Source organism: Pan troglodytes, chromosome 15 (assembly GCF_028858775.2).
Source record: "Pan troglodytes isolate AG18354 chromosome 15, NHGRI_mPanTro3-v2.0_pri, whole genome shotgun sequence".
In the NCBI taxonomy this organism is placed as follows: Eukaryota; Metazoa; Chordata; class Mammalia; order Primates; family Hominidae; genus Pan; species Pan troglodytes.
The window spans coordinates 93,404,992-93,427,406 of record NC_072413.2 but is presented as its reverse complement, the minus strand read 5'-3'; the positions used below and the strand labels follow the sequence as shown (position 1 = coordinate 93,427,406).

The 22,415-nt window shown below is 49.5% G+C and overlaps 2 protein-coding genes across 9 annotated transcripts in view; both read left to right on the top strand.

Annotated features, from left to right (window-relative positions):
- The window catches only part of SYNE3 (spectrin repeat containing nuclear envelope family member 3), a 109,758-nt gene extending 87,926 nt beyond the window's left edge, over positions 1–21,832 (top strand). For 5 of the 8 annotated variants that reach the window (XM_054666277.2, XM_016926694.4, XM_016926695.4 and 2 more), the window contains exon 18: positions 10,966–14,120. In XM_054666277.2, coding sequence (XP_054522252.1) covers positions 10,966–11,166 — 201 coding nt within the window. In that variant the 3' untranslated portion in view covers positions 11,167–14,120. Of the gene's footprint in view, positions 1–10,965; positions 14,121–20,815 lie in introns of those variants that run through there. The other 3 variants (XR_010151023.1, XR_001709312.4, XR_010151022.1) reach the window with 2 other exon arrangements.
- LOC741101 (putative uncharacterized protein encoded by LINC00341) lies at positions 16,075–20,194 on the top strand. Its single transcript, XM_016926691.4, has one exon. It carries the CDS (start codon positions 19,477–19,479, stop codon positions 20,047–20,049), a length of 573 nt encoding a protein of 190 aa, XP_016782180.1. The 5' UTR covers positions 16,075–19,476; the 3' UTR covers positions 20,050–20,194.
- Positions 21,833–22,415: the final 583 nt, after the last annotated feature.

Sequence of the window (22,415 nt, the reverse complement as noted above, 5' to 3'; positions counted from 1 at the left end):
GAGCCAGGGTGAAATAGGGCAGTGCTAGTTTGCAGAAGCAGAGAGCAGGCATCTCCCATCCATTTCATATGTGGGCTCTTGGAATATAGACCCAGATGTTGTGTGACCTGACAGTAGCATTTTATTTATTTGACTGTGTTTCATAGGTTTTAAGACTCATAATTTTTCACATTTTCACATCTCTGGAATTCGGGTGTCTTATTACAATGTAGTTCTTCCAGTGAAGATTTAGGTTTACTGCCTGTCACCCCCAACCTGAGATTCCTTTAAATTAAAATGTCTGCTTGCGGGTTGTGTTCTATTTGGGTTTCCTTTGGACCACACTGATTGTGTAAACTGAGACCGCCAACCTTGGGGAGCTCCAGCCTGTGTGGTTCAAACTCTTGAGGAAGAGTTTTGATTTCCTATCCTTCACCCACTGCCAACAGAAGACCTGGAATTTCCTTGCCTCCTCTTTCTGTGAGGTGGGTTTATTTCTCATTTCTCCTTACATTGAAGGTGCAGCTCCCTTGGTCCCCCATATTGATGTGGGCTTTCCAATCAGATGCACCATCTTGGTTGCTGTTCTTTTCTTTCTTAGCGGTTTGTAAAATAATGGTGCACTTTATAATCAGCGTCTTAGATTGAATGAGCTACTGTAATACCAAATCTCAGTGAGTATTCCATGTTAGATCATAACTTTCTCTCAAAATTTGTAGGGAACAGCCCCACAGTGTCGGTGAGTTTTTCTCCCCATATGCGGAGACGAGAGATTGTAGAAATAAAGACACAAGACAAAGAGATAAAAGAAAAGACAGCTGGGCCCGGGGGACCACTACCACCAAGACACAGAGACCGGTAGTGGCCCCGAATGCCAGGCTGCGCTGTTATTTATTGGATACAAGGCAAAAGGGGCAGGGTAAGGAGTGTGAGTCATCTCCAATGATTGACAAGGTCACATGAGTCACATGTCCACTGGACAGGGGGCTCTTCCCTGCCTGGCAGCCAAGGCAGAGAGAGAGAGGGAGAGAGAGAGGACAGCTTATGCCATTATTTCTGCATATCAGAGACTTTTAGTACTTTCACTAATTTGCTACTGCTATCTAGAAGGCAGAGCCAGGTGTACAGGATGGAACATCAAAGTGGACTAGGAGCGTGACCACTGAAGCACAGCATCACAGGGAGACGGTTAGGCCTCCGGATAACTGCGGGCGGGCCTGACTGATGTCAGTCCCTCCACAAGAGGTGGAGGAGTAGAGTCTTCTCTAAACTCCCCTGGGAAAAGGGAGACTCGGTTTCCCAGTCTGCTAAGTGGCGGGTGTTTCCCCTTGGCACTGAAGCTACCGCTAGACCACCGTCTGCTTGACAATGGGCGTCTTCCCAGACACTGGCGTTACCCCTAGACCAGGGAGCCCTCTGGTGGCCCTGTCCGGGCATAACAGAAGGCTTGCACTCTGTCTTCTGGTCACTTCTCACTATGTCCCCTCAGCTCCTATCTCTGTATGGCCTGGTTTTTCCTAGCTTATGATTATAGAGCGAGGATTATTATAATATTAGAATAAAGAGTAATTGCTACAAACTAATGATTAATGATATTCATATATAATCATATCTAAGATCTATATCTAGTATAACTATTCTTTTTTTTTTTTTTTTTTTGAGACGGAGTCTTGCTTTGTTACCCAGGCTGGAGTGCAGTGGTGCGATCTTGGATCACTGCAAGCTCCACCTCCTGGGTTCATGCCATTCTCCCGCCTCAGCCTCCCAAGTAGCTGGGACTACAGGCGCCCGCCACCACGCCTGGCTAATTTTTTTTTGTATTTTTAGTAGAGACGTGGTTTCACTGTGTTAGCCAGGATGGTCTCAATCTCCTGATCTCATGATCCACCCACCTCGGTCTCCCAATAGTATAACTATTCTTATTATATATATTTTATTATACTGGAACAGCTCGTGCCCTCGGTCTCTTGCCTCGGCACCTGGGTGGCTTGCCGCCCACAAAAATTATGATTTTTTTTTGCAAAAATCCCTCTTGTGTGTCAGACACTGTGCTGGGAACACGTGTGCTTGGTCTTTAACACTCACAACTACCTTCTCCTTTTATAGTGGGAGGAAATGGTTTCTGGGCCCCTTGGCCCCTTCTCTCTCACGTGGGATGGGGTCAGATGGGAGTTGGGAGGGGCAACATAGGTTGAGTTTTTACCCCTGTGACTTACTGTGGAACTCCGGGGGCAGGTCAAATCTGCTTCTTTCCTGGTCACAACTAAAGGCCTGGGCTTTGCTAGGGCCATGCAGTCTCTGACCTCTAAAAGGGAGAGCCAGGGACAGGCTTCAAACCATGCTCTGTGTCATCCCACGGCCTCGCCACTCCGTCCGTCTACAGAGCCCAGAAGCAATCAGTCGTTGATGATTTGTGAACAGGTTGGTGCTAAAACTTTGGTCATGAAGTATTTGAAACTAGTCCTTGACTACTGAGATCCAGAGAAGCGTTCTCTACACTTGCTCTTTCTATTTCTTCGTCTTTCTGTCACTCACCTTCCACCCCACAACTCCTCTGAAATTCACCCCAGTGAGGTACCCAGTAGCTACTTCTTCACTAAGACCAGTGAACTGCTGTTCTTATCACATTTGGCCCTGGGGCACTGGGGTCGATGGCCATGGCCTCCTCTTCCAGCTGCCTCTATCCTGATACTTCTGTCTTTGTTTTATTGTTTGCCAGCTATCTAGGTCAGTGTTGATAACACTCAATGTTGATAAAATACTGTTATTTAATCCACAGTCCATATTTTAAAATTTTAAGCTGTCTCAATAGTCTCTTTTGAATTTATAGACTTTCGTTTTTGAGCAGCTTTCGGTTTATAGAAAAATTGAGCAGAATGTACAAAGTATTCCCATAGACCTCCTCTCATCCCAGCCTCCTCCATCTTCCCCATTAATTAACATCTTGCATTAGTGTGCTCCATTTGCTAAGGCTGATGAACCAGTTGATTTATTGTTATTAACTCAGTCCACAGCTTGCATGAGCGCCAACTCTTGGTATTGTACAACCTATGGGCGTGGACAAAGGTCTAATGACCAGTAGCCACCACTAAAGTATGTTGCAGAAGAATTTCACTGCCCTGAAAATCCCCTGTGCTCCACCTACTCATCCCTCCCCACCTCTCCCCAGGCCCTGGCAACCACACATCTTTCTGCTGTCTCCATGGTTTGCCTTTTCTAGGACGTCCTATGGCTGGATTCATACACTATGCAGCCTTTCAGACTGACTTCTTTTACCTGTCAACATGCATTTAAGGTTCCTCAGTGTCTTTGTGGCTTGACAGCTCATTTCTTTTTTCTTTTTCTTTTCTTTCTTTTTTTTTTTTTTTAGATGGAGTCTCACTCTGTTGCCCAGGCTGGAGTGCAGTGGTGCAATCTCTGCTCACTGCAACCTCCATCTCCCAGGTTCAAGCGATTCTCCTGCCCCAGCCTCCTGAGTAGCTGGAATTACAGGTGCCCACCATCACACCAGGCTAATTTTTTTTTTTTGTATTTTTAGTAGAGTTGGGGTTTCACCATGTTGGCCAGGCTGGTCTCAAACTCCTGACCTCAAGTGATCCACCTGCCTTGGCCTTTCAAAGTGCTGGGATTACAGGCATGAGCCACTGTGCCAGGCCAATAGCTCATTTCTTTTGACCACTGAATTATATTCCATTGTCTGGAGATGTACCACTTACAGTCTTACTGGTAGATTTTTTTTCTCAGTCCAGGATCCAATCCAAGATCACACATTGCATTTATTGCCACATCTCTGTTTTCCTTCAGTCTGGCCCAGTTCCTCAGTTTTTCTTAATTCTTCTTGACCTTGACCTTTTTGAGTACAGGCCGGACAGTTTGTGGAATATCCCTTGGTTTGGGTTTCCCTGCTGTTTCCTTGTGATTGGATTTGGTGGCAGGTTCCTGGCAGGAATGTCACAGAGCGGTGCTGTGGTTTACTTGTGCCTCTTATCAGGAGACACATGGCGTCAGCATGTCGCACATGGGCTGTGCTCACTCTGACCATCAGTTAAGAATGGCCGCCCTTAGAGAGGCTTCTCCCTGTGAAGTTGCTACCATTGCTTTTGTAATGGATAAGTGACCTGTAGGGGCTGGGTAGAGGCACTAGAAATACAACGCCTCTTTCTTCATGGGTGGCATCCTCAGGTTCTCCAGGACCTGTCCCTCTCCTGGGTCACTCTCCCTGGCACCTCCTTCCAAGCCTGTGTTTTGCACACTATCTCATGGGTAACTCTCCCTGGCATCTCCTCCCATGCCTGTGGTTCATGCACCATCTGGTGGGTGGCTCTCCCTGGCATCTCCTTCCAGGCCTCTGGTTTATGCACTGTCTCTTGGGTCATTTTCTCCTTGGCATCTCCTCTCACACCTGTGGCTTTCTGCACCGTCTCATAGGTGACTCTCCCTGGCACCTCCTTCCACGCCTGTGGTTATACACTGTCTTCAGACTGCGTGAGCTCTTGCTTCATCTGTAATGCAGGTCTCTCCTTCTAGCCTCAGTCCTAAAACCTCAACTGCCCACTAGATGTTTCCTTGGGGGTCCCGCAGGCACCTCCCACTCATCACATCTAAAGCTGACCTCCCATGCCCGTCAAATCCCCATCCCCATCAAATCCCCATCCCCATCAAATCCCCATCCCCATCAAAACCCCATCCCCATCAAATCCCCATCCCCATCAAATCCCTATGCCCATCAAATCCCCGTGCCCCTATCAACAAAAAGCATCATGATCACCCAGTTTCCCAAACTAGGTGCCTGTGAGTCAACCTAGACCCTCACTGACCTTGGTCTTCATCCTAGGAGCAGAGCCTGCTCACAGGGGGATGGCAGATAAGGAAAGGTGCAGAAGGGAAGTAGGGGGAGGAGAGGAAGCCTATGGTCATACATCCACTCCTGGATGAGGCTCCGTCCTTGCTTGAGTAATGACAATATCACTCCATCATTACATCCATGGGCACTTCTCACCTATTAGCTAAACCACAGGCCAGCTCAGATCGTCCCATCCCTCTCCCTCTCCGAAATCAACTGAAAAAATACATCTCTGTGTCCTGACATCCACGCAGAGCCACCCCAGTGAGGAGGCAAGACGAACCCAGACCCTGCCCAGCCACTGCCATCATGTCCACGTGTGGGAAATTCCCGGAGCCTCTGAGTTCTTACGGGGAGCGAACGCAGGGCTGTAATTCAGTGCTTCTGGTGCCCAGAACTTAGCAAAGACAACATCCAAGTCAGAAGTGGCAGGGCCCAGTCCGGGAAACCAGGGCTGCCCTAAGACCTGCTGGCGCTGCCAGAGCAAGACAGTGGTCCTGGCCACACCCCCTTCCTGGAAGTCTTGGGGACACCCAGGAGGAGGAAGCCAGCAGGGACTGAGCAGTGCTCAGAGGGGCCTTCAGAGGCCAACACGTGGCTCAGTGAGGGTTTCATGAGAGGCAGTGGGGCGGGCGCACCCTCCATGCCAGAGAGCAGCTGGCTCAGTGGGCCTCCTCCCACCGTCCCGCACTTGGTGCCTGCCTGGAAGCATCTTTGTAGTGGGTACTGAGACCTGGCCAGGTCCCAGTTAAGACCCTTAGCCTCAGTGGTGATGGGATGTGACTTCCTCCCTCCAGGCCCCAGGTCAGAGCACACCCATCCTCCACAGATCCCGGTTGAACAACAGAGGCCCCAGAGACTTTTGTTGTCGTTTTAATTGCTGTTTCTTGTGAGAAATGCCACGTGGGATAGTAGGAAGAGCCTGGGCTCTGGAGTGACACTGGAGAGCTGAGCCTATCTGTGTGACCTTGGACTGGGTACTCTCCCAGACTCAGTTTCTTCCTCTGTAAAATGAGCATAGGAAAGTCGGCCTCACAGAGATGCTCAAGGTGCCTAGGAGGCCCCTGAGTGAGGTGAAGAGTGGAGCTCAGGACCTTTGGTCCTGAGTTAGTGAGTTCACTAACAAGTGGAGCCCAGACATCCTGGTGAACCATGGGCACAGTGAGAACAGCTCGCAGACAGCAGGTGGCCCGTGTCTCAGTGGTGGCCTCCGATGTATTGAGGGAGAAGCTGATGGCCAGAGGTGCAGGGAGGGAAGGAGCCTTATATTCATGGTTTCATTCATTCAGCAAATACTTACTGAGCACTGCTGAGGATACAGTAAAGCATAAGACTAATGTGGACCCCGCCTCCGAGGAGTTAAGGGCAGCACAGATCTTAATCAGTGATCTAGAAGAAAGGGTGCCCTGAGGATGTGTAAGGCCAGGGAAGGTCTCCTGGAGGAAGTGACTCAGGGTGAGATTAGAGTGATCAGTCAGCGCTAACCAGGTGGAGTGGAGAAAGAAGGGCAATGAGCATTCCAGACACAAGGGACAGCCTGTGCAAAGGCCCTGTGGCAATAGGACGTGAGGGTCTTTAAGGAGCTGAGAGATGGCATTTAAGGAGGGCAGTGCTTTCTTCCCTGATGGGACTGGAGGTGATGATGGTGCCTAATCCCTGCATCCCTGGCAGAGGGGAAGCTTGTGGGGCTTGCAGGAGCTGCCTCTCTGCCCCACACCCATCAGCCAGAGGAGAAAGGAAGTGAGCCTTTATTGGGTGCCTACTGTGCACTTTATGCATAGCATGCATGGCCTCATTTATCCTTCCTACATTGGTAGGCAAGTATCACTGTCTCCCAACAGAGAAGAAACTGAGGCTCTGAGAGGCTAAGTGACATGCCCTAGATCACACATCTAGGACGTGGTAGAGTCAGGGTTAGAACCCAAGACTCCAAACCTTATATTTCCCCCACATCCCCTTTCACCAATGGTAGAAGATTAGGTCTCATGGACTGTGATGAACTCTAGCCTGCGATCCCCAGAAATCTGGAGTCTCAGATTCATCATGTAAGACCTTGGAGGACTCTTGGTCAGAGCCTCTGTTGGATATGTTAACTCCTCTACACAACATATACTCCCTCCCCACCCCCATGGGCTCATCAACCCCTGCTTCCCTACCTTCAGGGATGATGTATTAGTCTGTTTTCATGCTGCTGATAAAGACATACCCGAGACTGGGTAATTTATAAAGAAAAAGAGGTTTAATGAACTCACAGTTCCACGTGGCTGGGGAGGCCTCACAATTATGGCAGAAGAAGAAAGGCACATCTTACATGGCAGCAGACAAGAGAGAATGGGAGCCAAGTGAAAGGGAAAACCCCTTATAAAACCATCAGATCTTGCGAGACTTATTCACTACCATGAGAACAGTATGGGGGAAACTGCCCCCATGATTCAATTATCTCCCACTGGGTCCCTCCCATAACACATGGGAATTATAGGAACTATAATTCAAGATGAGATTTGGGTGGGGACACAACCAAACCATACCAGATGGGGAGCTTATAACTTCCTGAGGAAGCCCCTTCTCTCTTTGGAAGAGCCAAGATTGTCATTTTTCTTGTTGGCTTCTTAGAAGGTTGTGTGTATGTGTGTGTCTGTGTGTGTGTGTCTGTGTGTATGTGTGTGTGTGTGTGTGTGTGTGTGTTTTCCTAAGCATTTGGGAAACATATTGAAAGGTGTCTTATTTTTAAGAGCATTTTGGAATCCAGGGCCCTCTAAGTGAGGATGTGAGGTATAAGTAAACAGGCACTGGGCAGGCAGCAGGAATCCTTTGAGAAGACCATCCCTTGTCAACACTTGTATGTGTAAACACTTTTTGGACCTTCAAAGACATTTTCCCCAGAGGATCATGGCCAAGGCACAACCCCTCTCTTGAATAAGCAAAGTGTTAACTCTGAGAATGAAGGGGCAAATAAAAAAGGACACTTGTAAGCAGACCCTCCATTTGGGAGAACCTTAATTACAGGTTGTTAGTTGCAGTGGAAACCCAGGCTGGGTGGCCCTCCAGCTTATTGTCTTGCCCCTTTTCTCTCTCCCTGGGTGGGTCTCATGGGTCAGAGATTTGGCCCCACCCAGCCCAGAAGCTATGGGAAGAACCACCTTCTCTGTGAACTCACACTCATTCAGCTGCTTAAACAATGTGTCACCCACCCCCACCCTCCACTCCCAAAGTCACTGCTGAAATACATGCAGCCAAGAGTACTTATTCATTGTTATAATCAGCCTGTTTTATAAAATCAGTGTCTAAAGACTTTGGTGAGTGAACACATTTGAGACTGGAGGCACAGGGTTAAGCGTTATCATCTGGAGGGGATACTTGGAGCAGGGGAATACATGAGTTGACTCAGAGAGGAGAGGTAGAGAGACAGAACTGCCCAGGTTAGAACCTCCCAGGAACATTTACATTTAACAGTGCTTCTTCATCACCATCATCACCCTCACCATCACTACCACCACTACCACCATCACCACCACCATCACCATCATCCTTAACACCATTGCCCTCACATCACCACCACCACCATCACCACCACCATCATCCTTACCACCATTACCCTCAACATCACCACCACCACTATCTCTACCTCCATCACCATCACTATCACCATCACCACCACCATTACCATCACCATCATCCTTACCACTATCACCCTTGCCATCACCACCACCATCTCTACCTCCATCATCATCACTATCACCATCACCACCATCACCATCATCCTTACCACCATCACCCTCACCATCACCACCACCATCACCATCGCAATCATCCTTACCACCATTACCCTCACCATCACCACCACCACTATCTCTACCTCCATCACCATCACTATCACCATCACCACCACCATCACCATCACCATCATCCTTACCACAATTACCCTCGCCATCACCACCACCATCTCTATCTCCACCATCATCATCACTATCACCATCACCACCATCACCATCATCCTTACCACCATCACCCTCACCATCACCACCACCATCACCATCACAATCATCCTTACCACAATTACCCTCGCCATCACCACCACCACCATCTCTACCTCCACCATTGTCGTTACTATCACCATCACCACCACCATCACCATCACCATCATCCTTACCACAATTACCCTCGCCATCACCACCACCATCTCTACCTCCACCATCATCATCACTATCACCATCACCACCACCATCACCATCATCCTTAACACCATCACCCTCACCATCATGACCACCACCATCACTATCATCATCATCACCATCATCTCCATCACCATCATCACCATCACCATCATCATCTCTATCACTCACACTTACCATCACCATCACAGTCACCATGATCATCACCATTATCACCATTTCCATGATCATTATCACCATCATCACCACCTTACTCTCACCACCCCACCCCCACCCCACCACCATTAGCGTCATGATCATTATCGCATCACCACCATCATCAAGCATCACTGCCATCATTGCCATCACCTCCATCGCCATGGTCACTATCACTATCATCATCACGGGACTGTGGCTTTTGGTGCCCTGGAGGGTGAACCTTGGTTCTTCAGGGAGCCAGCAGATATATTCTATAATAATAGTACTAGTGCTATGATTACTAATATTAATAGTAATGAATGTCACTAACAGTTACTAATAGTGCTAGCACTATTATTATAAATAAGTATTAATAGTACTAATAGTAAGAACTGGTACATTTATCAATCAAGGTATATATATACCTTTGCTTTGAGCCCTCACCACAGCCCAGCAAATAGGGGTAGGTGTTTGATCCCCATTTTGCAGAGCAGATAACAGAGGATCCAATATTGATTTGCCCAAGGTCACATAGCTGTTGAGTAACAGAGTCTGGGTGGGGACCCAGTCCGCTAGGATCCTAAAAGCTGGGCTCGTCCTGCACTCTGCAGCATCTTGACCATGAGGGCCTCACTCTTCTGAGTGACCAGCTCTTGCCCCTGCACTCCTTGGCAGTCAGACATCCACGAAGCCACAACCTGGCCAGTCCCTCCAGAACTTAGGAAATGTTTTCTTGGCCACTTTCAGGGACTTTGTAGCAGAGAAGTCCATTAGGCATTTGGACTTGTGAGACTAACCTTCATGTGATACTGATGGCAATAGTGATGGTGATGAAATTGATGATGAAATAAAAGGAGGAGGAGGAAGAGGGGGAGAAGAGGGAAGGAAAGAGGGAGGAAAAGGAAGAGAGGGGCCAGGCACGGTGGCTCACACCTATAATCCCAGCACTTTGGGAGGCCGACGAGGGTGGATCACGAGGTCAGGATTCAAGACCAGCATGGCCAACATGGTGAAACCCCATCTCTACTAAAAATACAAAACAATTAGCTGGGCATGGTGGCAGGTGCCTGTAATCCCAGCTACCCGGGAGGCTGAGGGAGATAATCGATTGAACCTGGGAGGTGGAGGGTGCAGTGAGCTGAGATCGCACCACTGAACTCCAGCCTGGGCGACAGAGCGAGACTCCATCTCAAAGGAAAAGAAAGAAAGAAAGAAAGAAAGAAAAGGAAGAGGGGGAGGAAAAAGAGGAAAGGGAAGAAAGACAAGAGGAGGAAGAAAGTGACGATGATAAACTTGATGCTGGTGATGATGGTGATGACGAAGATTTAGATGGTGAAATATTAAGGATGCATACTAATCATGACAGCAGCTGGTACATACTTACTACGTGCCAGGCTCTGCCTCATTGGATCCTCATGACAACTCTGTCATGTAGGTGCCATTATTGCCCCATCTGTAGATGAGAAACTTGAGGTTCAGAGAAGTCAAGTGACCTTAGGATTCACAGCCAGCACTCTGCTACACCAGGCAAAGATATATGTCACAATGGCAGAGCCTGCAACTGTGTTTTCTATTCTTCCTTTCATGCCTTGAATACTTTGGGAAAACTGCAGAAACCCTGTTTCTGGCAAAACTTACATTAGCCCTGTTTCACAGATGAGAACTTGGAGATGTGTACTGTCATACAGTCAGTTCAGTGCTACCACCGCTCCTGGCATCCTCCTCGCCCCCTGAACCTGCCCCCCACCACCAGAGCCCCCCAGCCCACTCACCTGTGCTGTGTTGGTTCCGCAGACTCGGCGGTGGCGAGGACTGGGCTCCCTCTTCCGGAGGGTGTGCTGTGTGGCGCTCCCACTGCAGTTGCTTCTGCTGCTGTTCCTCCTCCTGCTGTTCCTGCTCCCAGTCAGGGAAGAGGACCGCAGCTGCACCCTGGCCAACAACTTCGCCCGCTCCTTCACGCTCATGCTGCGCTACAATGGCCCACCACCCACCTAACCCACTGGGGCACACAGGTGACTTTCTCCTCCAACCTCCATCAGTCCCAGGGCCCCTCCTGAGGATGCTCGCCAGGGAAACTGGAAACAGGGGCAGGGCAAAGACTGTAGAGCTGCATCCATATCAGTGCTGTGTCAGCGTTCCCAGAACACACTTACTTTTTATACAGTGTTGTCTTAGTCTATTTATACTAAATGTGTACTACATGTGACTAGGGAATAATGTCTAGAATTTTTATATGATCTGTATGTAAATGCTCAGTATGTATAATTTCATATACGAGGTCTATTTGGAGTTGGGAAAATTCCTAGCAATGGCTCCCTCCAATGGGATTTTGTGGTATTGTTGACTTGGTCTGCAGTCAACCCTAGAGAGCAAGAACAATAACATGTCACTTTCATGGCAACCTCTTCTCCAAAGCGAATCCCAGAATTCAGATGTAATGAAAGGCCTCTGAGCTGCAACGTGGAAGAGCGCCATAGACCCTCACTTGGTGCCCAGTGACTCTTGCTTTATGCGTAATGAGAACAAGTATGCTTGTCTAGTTTTAACAACCACAAAGAATAGCTGCCACGTGTCAGAAGTAGAAATGGCAATGACCAGAGGCAGGTTCAATGATAGCAGTGACAAGTGACAGAGTGATATCAAGGGAGAAAAAGAAGAGCTGCAGAGAGCAGATCCCCGAACTAAGAAAGCACAGCTATGTGGAGGCATTGCATGCCGGAGCCCTAACCCCAGCTCTCAGCGGCTTCTGATCACACAGACCTATGAGGACTGTCCCTGGTGATGACACCGAGCCCCCATGAAACGGCGAGATCCTGCTCTGTGTGTTTCATTCAGGGAGAAAGGGAAGAAGACAAGCTTTATTTTTAAGATTTCCATGCAGACTGGTGAGGCACACTCGGTGAGCAGCACCCACTGGCAGTGCCCAGGAAAGATGTGTTTCCTCTGTTGCTCCTGGACTGAGTTTTCATCGTCGAGAGCTCGAGCTGCAGGTGAGAAGGGAAGCATCTGCCACGCCAGGGGCCAGGGATCGAGGGTCCAGGACAGAGGTGAGAGAATCTGCTTTGGAGTTCAGACTGTCTCAAGGGCTCTCCTTCCCTTTCCCAGAAAAGACTCTGGAGACAGCAGGTCCATGGGTCCAAGAAGGTCTCATGTGCATCCCCATATGGGACTAGGGCCCAGGCCACCCAAAACCAGGCCCTCTCCAGCCAGGTGTAGGCGAGCTGGGCTCCATGCACCACCTGGGCTGGGGCCGCGGTGACTCCATGTGAGTTCCCGAGGCCAGAAATTCATCCCTTCCTTGCCAGGGAACTCTGGGATGGTTCCTAAGTGCTCTACAACTGGATCATGTTTTTCCTAAATCAACACTAAATTTTCCCCTTTAAAAAAGTACTTAATGCCCACTCTCTACAAATGGATTTTGTCTGTTCAACTACAAATATGAGGGGATTTCCTCGGACCTTCTGTCCGGCTTTGGAATCATAAGGTATTATAGACCCAGAAAGGCCCTTTAAGTAGAGGGGAAACTGAGGACCTAAGAGGGCCTGATGCCCAGCACCACTGCTGTCTCACACACACTGACCCTTTGCCTTTCACTGTGAGCTCTGCCCTCGGGGACCCGGGTCTTAGGCAACTAGGACATTTCACCGGCAGGAAACCCGTGCTGCCAAGGAGAGCCCTTGGGGCTGACTCAGAAAGCGTACTTTTTTTTTTTCTTTTAACTCGCCTGTATTTGTTACAACTTTAAGCAGAATGTGACTTGGGCACTATATTTCCATCCACAAGCCTGGCTCTGAGTTATTATTATTATTGTTATTATAATTATTTTGAGATGGAGTTTCGCTCTTTTTGCCCAGGCTGGAGTGCAGTGGTGCGATCTCGGCTCACTGCAACCTCCGCCTCCCAGATTCAAGCGATTCTCCTGCTTCAGCCTCCCGAATAGCTGGGATTACAGGCATCTGCCACCATGCCCAGCTAATTTTTGTATTTTTAGTAGAGTTAGGGTTTTACCATGTTGGCCAGGCTGGTCTCGAACTCCTGACCTCAGGTGATCCGCCCACCTCAGCGTCCCAAAGCACTGGGATTACAGGCATGAGCCACCATGCCTGGCCATTTTTTTTTTTTTGAATAGCTTTATGATAAGCTGTAGGCTTATAATTATGCTCCTCCAAACAACACTTTTCTTTGGAAAACAAGCCCTGTGGACTCTCCATCCTTCCATCAAGTTCCTTCCCTCAAGCTGCTTCAGTTTAACTTATTTCTACAAGACTAGCACATGCAGAATTGGCAACTACAGGGGATGAAAAGTTCAAAAAGTAGATCCTACAACCCTGTGACTTGGTTTCCAAATGTCTAGAGAAATTTGTGATTTCATGGAAGAAGAGAAAGCACACTTTTCTCCAGATATCTGGAAACCAAGCCATAGGGCCGTTCTCTGCAGGCGACCACCTTACTGGAAAATCAGGAGCTGAGTGAGCCCAGGCAGCCAAGCCCAGATGTCCAGTCCTGGAAGTCAGAGCAGTGGCAGGGTGGGTGGGTGGGTGGAGGGGGGGCCTTGCCAGGTGTCCACTCTCCTATGTCACAGGTGAGAAAGCTGAGGCCCAGAATGGGGAAGAAACTGATCCATGGCCACACAGTGAGAGGCAGCAAGGCCAGAGCCCAACTGGCCACCATGGCCCTCAGGTGGTACCCTGCTCATTGTGGTATGATCCGCTCATGTCAGCAACTACATGAAAAAAACAGCCACTGGGCACGTGTGCAGCCTGTCACATATACCACATGTTGGGGAAGGAGAAGCTGGAACATGCGGGCGGGGGTGGGAATATCTACCTATATTTTTTAAATTTTGATAATGATGCCATCAAGTCTGCTTGTTTGCATAACTGTTTTTTTAAAAAAGAATTGATATTTTCAGTATTTTCATATAAATATACTTGTAATATGATGTAACAGCCCAGTTACTGGTGCTTCCAAGCGCAAGTGCAATCTCCTTTGCTTAAAGGAGAGCCAGGCAATTATTCTTATGACTTTAGTGTCCAGCCTCTTTAACAGCCACGCAGAGCTTTAAGGTGCTCCTTGAGAAAGGTGGCGCTGTGGCGCGCGCGCGCACGCGTGTGTGTGTGTGTGTGTGTGTGTGTGTGTGTGTTTGTCTTGTTCGTCTGTCTCCAAAATGAAAGGGGTCTTAGAGTTTATAAGAATTGGTACTCTCATGGCCCAACACAGGGTGTGTGTGTGTGTGTGTGTGTGTGTGTGTGTGTGTGTGTCAGAGAGAGAGAGAGGAGGGAAGGAGAGGAGGGAGAAAGGACCACCAGTGGGTCGGTTGATGAATTAGTTATCCCTGCTTACCTGTCCCTCCCACCCCTTTCTTTCTTAGCCTGTTCTCTGCATGTGGAAAGGCACATGCAGCACCCAGAGGGTGTTTAAAAAGAAAAGCTGGGAGCAGGAGGGATGGGCAGGTACTGACAGCAGACGAGGCGAGGAGACCCTGGGAGGTGCCCAGTGGTGGTGGGACAGAGGGAACACCGACAAGGGAGACAAAGAATGTGCTCGTTTGGTGCTCGTGGGTGCTTGAGCCCCTTGGGCGGTACTTTGCAGCCTTGCTTTATGTAATTCCCACACCGACACCTGCCCCCAGGGTTTGATACTGTTTTACCCCCATGTTTGAGATGGAACACTGAGGCTTAAAGATATAAAGACCCTTGCTCATGCTGAAGTGGGTCCAAACCCACAACATGGGGCAATGAGGACCCCAAAGCCCAGGCTGGATTGGGGCTTCAGGCTGGGTCTACCAGGTTGCAGTCTCTGTAGCCTCTGGGAATGGAGTTCCCTGGGCAAGCAGGCAGAACTCTCTGCCCATCAGCTCGCCTGGGACATGGCCAGAGCGGAGCATCCAAATGTTTCCCTGAGGGACTGCCCTCAGCTCTGAGATGAGTCACCACCAGCAGCACATTCCCTTGGGCCATCTATCATTATCTTCACATTGCTCACCTGGAGGATGAGCCCCTCTAATGTCTCATGATGAGGTCCTCGGTCATGAACGACAAAACTCCACACCCCCAATGCCCAGCACAGGATAAGAGCTTCAGCTGTGGTTTGTTGAATTACATTAAAAACCCAAAGGCAAATGTGTTTCCTGATACCCGACTCCCTTCCAGAGGAAATGGGTCATGGATGACCTGATCCAATTCCATCTCTCAGGCCCCGTTTGCTTCAGGCAGCTGGCTGGAGTTCCCTGCAGGGACCGGGGGTCCAAAGATGCTTGTCTCCGGGCATCTTCAGGGGAAGGAAGCTGGGGACCCTCTGCACCCTGGGGGCCAAGGAGAATGACAGGCAGAGGGCAGGAAAAGGCCTGAAGGCGGGCGGTTTGTGCTGGATGTTCCCTAATGGATTTTACAGCTGGCAAACTGGGACCGGTGGCATCATCCTGCCCTGCCTTGCAGGGGATGGGAGGCTGGGGCTGCCCACAGTTAGGGAGTAAAGAGGGGATCTTATCTCTTCCATTAGACTGGAGCCAGGCCTGACTGGGAAGCTGGGAGGCTTTGCAGAAGCTTTGAGGAACTGCACTTTATGGTGGTCTGGCTGGAGAGGGCGGACAGGGAAGTGGGCCAGAGGGAGTCAAAGGCCAGAGGTGATGTCAGGCTTGATTTACTGAACTGTGTGCTTAAAAGTGGTTAAGATGCTAAATTTTATGTTATGTTTATTTTACCACAATTTGAGGGTGAGAGGAGAGAGTGAGAGCAAAAGAGACAGAGAGAGAGAAGAGAGAGAAAAGGAGGAAGGGAGGGAGGGAGGGAGGGATAGAGAGAGAGAAAAAGAGAATGGGAATGGCAGGCTGTACCTTCATGGTTCCCAACTTTCCTCTGAGGACAAGCGCTAGTGGCAAAGCTTTCACTGACCAAAGGCAAGTGAAACAATACGAGGGAACAACTTGAGTTTTTCTTTCCATAGGATTTATTTTGCCCAAACGCTGGCTCTTCATTCTGGGATTATGTCCCTCCTACTTCAAGGGTGCTCAATGGCCTTTAGGAAATGAGGGATAGGTAAAGGTGGCTCTGTCTTCTTTGATGGTTTCTATTGTGTTTTGGGAGCCCTCATTGGACAAAATAAAAAGTTGCCAACTCTATGTTGGTTTTGCTCCCCATACAGTATTCTTCCTGGAAAAACATGCTGTCTGAAAGTTTGGGAACCCAGGAGATGGTTGGGAGAAGAGAGCAGCTTGAGGATTGCTTAGTGCAGGAGTCCCCGAGGGAGAGAAGGAAAGAGAAATGGGAAGAGGGACATCGTGGAAAGTTGTGGCAACTGGGTTCAGGGGAGGCCAGGAGCCTGCCAGCTGTGGCCTCTAAAAAAATAAAACCCAGGTGCTCACTGGCCCTGCCTTCCCACTGGCCATTCGGATGCTGTCCGGGGTCTGCGGCTTTCTCTCTCCTGGTTGGTGGGCAGAAGTGCCCTGTGCCTCTTTGCATCTTAATCCAATGCAACAAGCATTCTCCAGCCTGTGCCAGGCTTTGTGCTGGGAGATTCGGGGTGAGCAAAGCCCAGTCCCTGCCCTCAAGGAGCTTGCAGACGAAGAAAAGGGTTTGTGCCATTGAAGATGACCAACGAGATTGCAGTCATTGCCCTTGACTTTGCCCATCTGCCTTTCCAGAGGGGGCAGGCCCACTGTCACAGAAACTGGAAGAGCCACACAGGGGAGACAGTGGGAGAGCTCGGAACAGGGCATGAGAGTGTCTTGCTGCCTCTTGGAGGCCACCATTGTGACTATGAACCATACCGGGCAGAGGAAGTGGGTCAAGGAGGCCAGGGCAGCTGGGCCGGACAGGGAGAGGGCCTGGGCATGGCAGAGGAGGGGAAAATAGACTGACTCAGCCTCAGGAGGTCAGAAGGGTGTTGGGCTGTGCTTGGTCACAGAACAACACAGCTTGGGAGGCTCCTGGAGGCTTCAAGGGGAGGCTTAAGGCTAAGGCTGTGGATGTTGATTGTCATGTCCATTACTAGCCCAATTATTAGTCTGTCTTCCTGGTAAAAATGTGTGGTTGGAAATGCCAAACTGAGAAGCCCACTTTTCCCCACTGGGGATCATCTGGGTTGGCGTGTCCATGCTCAAGGATAATCTCTTGCCCTTTCCTGCCCCCTGCCTAGGATTTCTCCCCAGAGGAGAGGAGCTGAGGGGCCCCCCAGGGAGGCTGTGCCTGTGGCTGTCACCCTATGATGCCAGCGGCTTCCTTTGGATTCTGTAATCAGAGTGTTTTTCACCGGTGTCTGCAGTGATTGCCAGGAAGCCTCTGTGTCCATAGCCCAGCGGGATCTTGCCCTAATTCCCTCTCTCATGGGGACTCAGCTAATTCTCACCCCAATCTCATTGTCACCAGTCTAGGTCAGCATTGGAGGGAGGTGTGGGCAACTACAGCCCTTGCTGCTTCCAAGACAGACATCAAAAGAGTTGATCACCAACCTTTCCCACTCCCCACTCTCCAGCCCAATGGACCTCACAGTCCTCAAAACTACTCCAAGCTGCTGCCAATCAATCATTTTCTTATGTGAGCAAAACCTGTTTGACATCCTTACACCTGTACGAGCCCTCTCAGAGAGCTCTCAATTCTGGTCTCCTTTTCTTTTTTCTTTTTTTTTTTTGAATTTATGTTAAAATTAGGATGTTCCCAATCAAAAAATCATTTTTCCTTCATCTAGTAATTGGGTGAGACAAACTAGCCCCAGAAAGCCGACAATGGGATGAACCGCCAAGTAGGACTTTTAGGGGAGGCAAAATGGATTAGGAAATGCTAAGTTCTCTGTTGAAGGAGGATACCTGGATTCTTCAGGCTGTCAGAGATGGAGGGCTTCCATAGACTGCCTTGTTCCAACTTTGTACCCATTTTACAGGTTAGGACTCTGAGACCTCAGCAGTTCTTGTTTGGCCAGTGAGCTCAGGGAGTTAGTTCCAGGAGTGGGGGTCGGTCTCTGCACCCACTGGATGACAGCATGATACTGCTCAGCACTAGACAGGGTTGAGTTGGAACTCTGGTGCTGATGGGCTGTGTGACATTGGTCCAGTTCCTTACCACCTCCCCCCACCTATTGGTAAGGAGGGAAGTCAGCCCTGGAGCATTCAGTGCTCCCTGAAACATTAGGTATCCTAGGATTGTGCGCGTGGGCTTGCATCTGGAAGAGAAATCCCTAGACTCAGCCACGAGTAACAGAATCCCTCCTCCCCCGACCAACTTTGGCTTAAACCAGTCAGAGACTTTACTTTTCTCTCCTCCTGAGAAGTCTAGATATAGGCAGTTGCTGGCATCGTCTCCTCAGGTTACAGATGTCAGAGCCAAGGCTTTGCAACTGTCCTTCCTTTATATCACAGTCACTTCATGGCCCAGGATGCTTGCTGTACCTCCAATTTTTCATGTGGGTTCCAGGTAGGAAGAAGGGGAGTGAACTAGACGAATCTGCCCTCCTCATTAGCAGCTTTCCCAGAAGCTCCTCCAGCCACTTCCGTTCTCATCTCATTGGCCAGGACTGTGTCACATGTTTTCCCCCACATCTGCAAGGAGTCTGGGAACATGCGCCCCAAAAAGATGGGGGCTCTTCTAGTAAGAATGAAGGGTAGGGTGGCTTGGAGTGGCACTTCGCTGTCTCTGCTACAATTGGAGGAAAAAACCAGAGTTTGTCCTGACCCTCCATGCCTTGGCCGTATGCTCCTTGTGTGGAACTCGAAGGCATCATCCTTGCAGTGTGAGAGTGACCTGCCACCACGGCCTGCCACCTCCTCTCAGGGGACCCTGAGTCCTTCTACCCAAAGGCATTGTAGACATTCTTCCTGCAAGGCTTGGGAACCGACAAATAGATCTGCCCAGCTTGCCGGAGTTTTTGTGCAGGAACAGCCCCTCCCGTCTTTGTCCTGGCGGTGAGCACCCAGGGCTAAGCTTTTGAACACTTTCTTTGTGTTTGGATTCAGCCCAGGCAGTGCATATTTACTTTCATTTCTTCTTGAGCTTGAGGAGCTCCTGGGTGCAAATCTTGGAAAATGAGGATCTCTGAGCCTTTCCAGGCCAGCTCTTTGTTTTCTAGCAGACAATTGAGGCTTTGAAAAGGAAAGTGGGTGGGGGCACCCCACAGGTGGCCCTCATCACCCAATTGCCATTGCCTGCAGGCTGCTTCAGCAGAGGCCCAGAGTCAAAGAGGACTTAAAACCAGCTGTCGTTTCTCCCTTAGCTTCTGTGTATGAGAGAAACGACTTCTGTTTTTCAAAGTAAGAACAAGGAGGAATTTGTTTCTAAAAGAACATTAAAACACAGGCTCGTGGTCTAAAAGCAAATGGTTCAGCAGGATGTTCAGGGCCTTAAAGCACAGACAGCAGGACTCAGCATCTCCCAGCACCTGCTCTCCGGTTGTCATGGTAACATCATCCCCAACCCAACCACCTTGTCCAGCCGAGAGACAGCAATCATAAGGAGGGACCTTGGTTTCCCCCGAGGATCCTGGGCTTCCTTTCTGAAACGCTTGCTTCTGAGCTCAGCAACCAGGAACACCAGGCCAGCCCATCCCCAGCACCTCTGTGGAGATGAGGGACAAAGTCCTACAGTCCCTCTTCCTGTTCTGATGAGAAAGGGAGGGAAGAAAACATACCCCGAGCACCTGCAATATGGTCATGACACTTTCAAAAAGCCTGTGCTATGGAGTCATGATCAGAAACCAGAGTGTGGAGAGGGTCAGCAGCCTGCCTCAGAGCAGCCAGCTAGAGGGGGAGTGGTAAATTTGGGACTTGTACCCAGGCATGACTGGCTCCGAGCCCAATGCTCCACTCTATGGAATGTTCCCTGGGCCTCAGTTGCTTTCCTTTCCTTTGCAGGCCGCGGGCTGCTGCCACTCTGGCAGCTGGTGAGTTAGCTGGAGGGCAACATTCCAAAGCAGGGGCAGCATGCTGCTTTCCTCCTGTGCCCACTCCTGCGGGGAAGTCCGTTGACTCCCACCGCTGAAGGGAGCTGGCAACACCAGGATGAGGTCCCAGGGGACGGGAGCAGGTACCCACTGTCTGTCTACCTTCCCACTGGAAAAGCACAGACAGGCCAGCGCTTGCGGGGGCAGGCAGAGGACAGAGTTGGCTTTGCACGGTCTCTGCCTGCTGAGCAGTTCCAATTCCTCTCATGGGAGAAACAAGGAGGCAGTCGCTTGTGCATGTTCCAGAAGTTTTATTGGGGAGGAGGAAGCGGACAGAGGAAGCTGTGTGTGCATGTGAAGGGGTGGGTAGGGTGGGAGGGATGCACGCGTATGTGAGCATAGCATGTGTGAGTACTACACACATCTCCATGCAGAAGCACAACTGGGCAGCCCTGGCTTCCAACTCTGGGCTTCAGCACAACAGACACCAGCCTGTGGTCTCTCAGAACCCAGGGAGACCGCATCGGGCTCAGGACGTTTTACCCGAGGTCCAGAGTTTTATGCCTCTCCCTGGCATTCTCCATAAAGAAGGGAAGGTCAGATGACCCCTTAGATCTGCGTCATCTGGGAATTTCCTTGGGCTGGTTTAGACACGATGCCCTCTTTTTCTCAGGATAGCAGATAACCTGCTTTGAAAGAGGGCTTAATTCTGTGGGTCCTAAATTTTCTCCTTTCTCTCTCTCTTTCCGTGTGTGTGTGTTGGGAAAATGGCAAGTTTCCAATACCAGCTTTGGAGGAACGATTACGTTTTCCCTCCATTTCAAGTCCGAAAGACCAGAGCCCTCATTCCAAAGCCCCCCACCCAGATGGATTTTTCAGTTTCATTTGTCATCCGTCCCATGGGAGGGCCCCATGTCTCCTCAGAACCCATCCTGGAGGCAGCAGGTGGGGTAGAGTGAGTTTGGCCTGCTCATGACCTCCACCCCTGAGACTGTGAACAAGGATGTCTGGGGCGATGCTGAGAATGTTTTTGAAGATGCTCCCAGATGACGCTGATGATCACGCCAGATTGAGTGCTGCGATCGCCTTGAGTCCAACCTCTGCATAAACGAGGTTCTCATAAACAAGTTCACTCTACCCTAAGCTAAGTCTATGTGAGCAAACCCACTTCATCCTTTGTACCTGGAGACCTGGTTACACTAACCTGATACTGACCTGTTCATGTAGCTGGAATGGTGTGTTTCATGCAGCGTGGACCAAGCAATGGCATGGGGTGTGTGTGTGTGTGTGTGTGTATGTGTATGCATTCACACTTTTGTGTGTATACGTGCATGTAGATGCTGCATAAATGATTTTTGATGTGAAAGACAAACACATTCCATTGTTTTAAATGTTCTATTATGTAAACAATATGCAGAGGGACCATATCTACTCTTGTCATATTATTTGTGATGGTAAAACATGCATTTGCAATAAATTAAGCTTTCTGGGAAGGCAAGCAGTATTGGAGCCAAACGACTGTCTCAGAACATGTGTGTGTTATCTCGGTTCATATCAAGTCCAAAGCTAATGGAGCCTTCCCCGCCGTCCAGGGAGGAACACCAGGACCCCGGAGTTTCTTCTTAGTGCTATATTTTAAAGTTGCATTGACGTTTCCCTCCCCTTCCTTTTGTGCACGTTGGAAGTAGCAGTGTTCTGAAAGATGGTTTGACGTTTTTGCTGTTGTTTTATGTTTTTAAAAATGTATCTGCTTTGTGTTTGGAAATAAAAATCTCTATTTTGGTCTATGAAATACTGTGTGGTTTGGAAATTCGTTTTCTGAAGTAGAGGAGTTTGTCCAAGAGGTTATGAGAAGAAAGATGACATGTGGCTAAGGCTGACATTGTAAAATTCTGACTTCCAGTTCAACCTCTTTCATGCAGAGGTTGAACTCAAGGCGACAGCAACACTCAATCTCATGTGGATATCAGCCTCATCTGGGAGCACCTTCAAACACATTCTCAGCATCTCTCCAGACCTCCTCGTTCACAGTCTCAGGGGTGGGGGTCATGGGCAGGCCAAGTGGATACTGAAAATTCCAAAATGCACTCTGGGTGCATTTTGTAGAGAAACAGCACCCCCAGTAGATCCAGGCACTAGCCCAGATAGAGGTAAAAGGACGCCTTTCCAACCATTTCACTCCCAACCCCAGGGATCAAAGCCCCACCAGGACAGTTTATTTCACAAAGAATTCTTGGGTTTGGCTATCTGATTTTGTAACTCACAGTGCACTGGAAGCTGCAGAGGAGGAGGGGAGGACTCTGCCAGATGCAGGAGAAGCCGGAGACACCATCCTGACTTTTGAGGGCAGGTCTAAGAAACCGGCAAGTAAACCC

What these genes read in the sequence shown, in the direction of transcription:
- LOC741101 (XM_016926691.4), top strand. Translation starts at nt 19,477, where the DNA reads ATGGTTCAGCAGGATGTTCAGGGCCTTAAAGCACAGACAGCAGGACTC.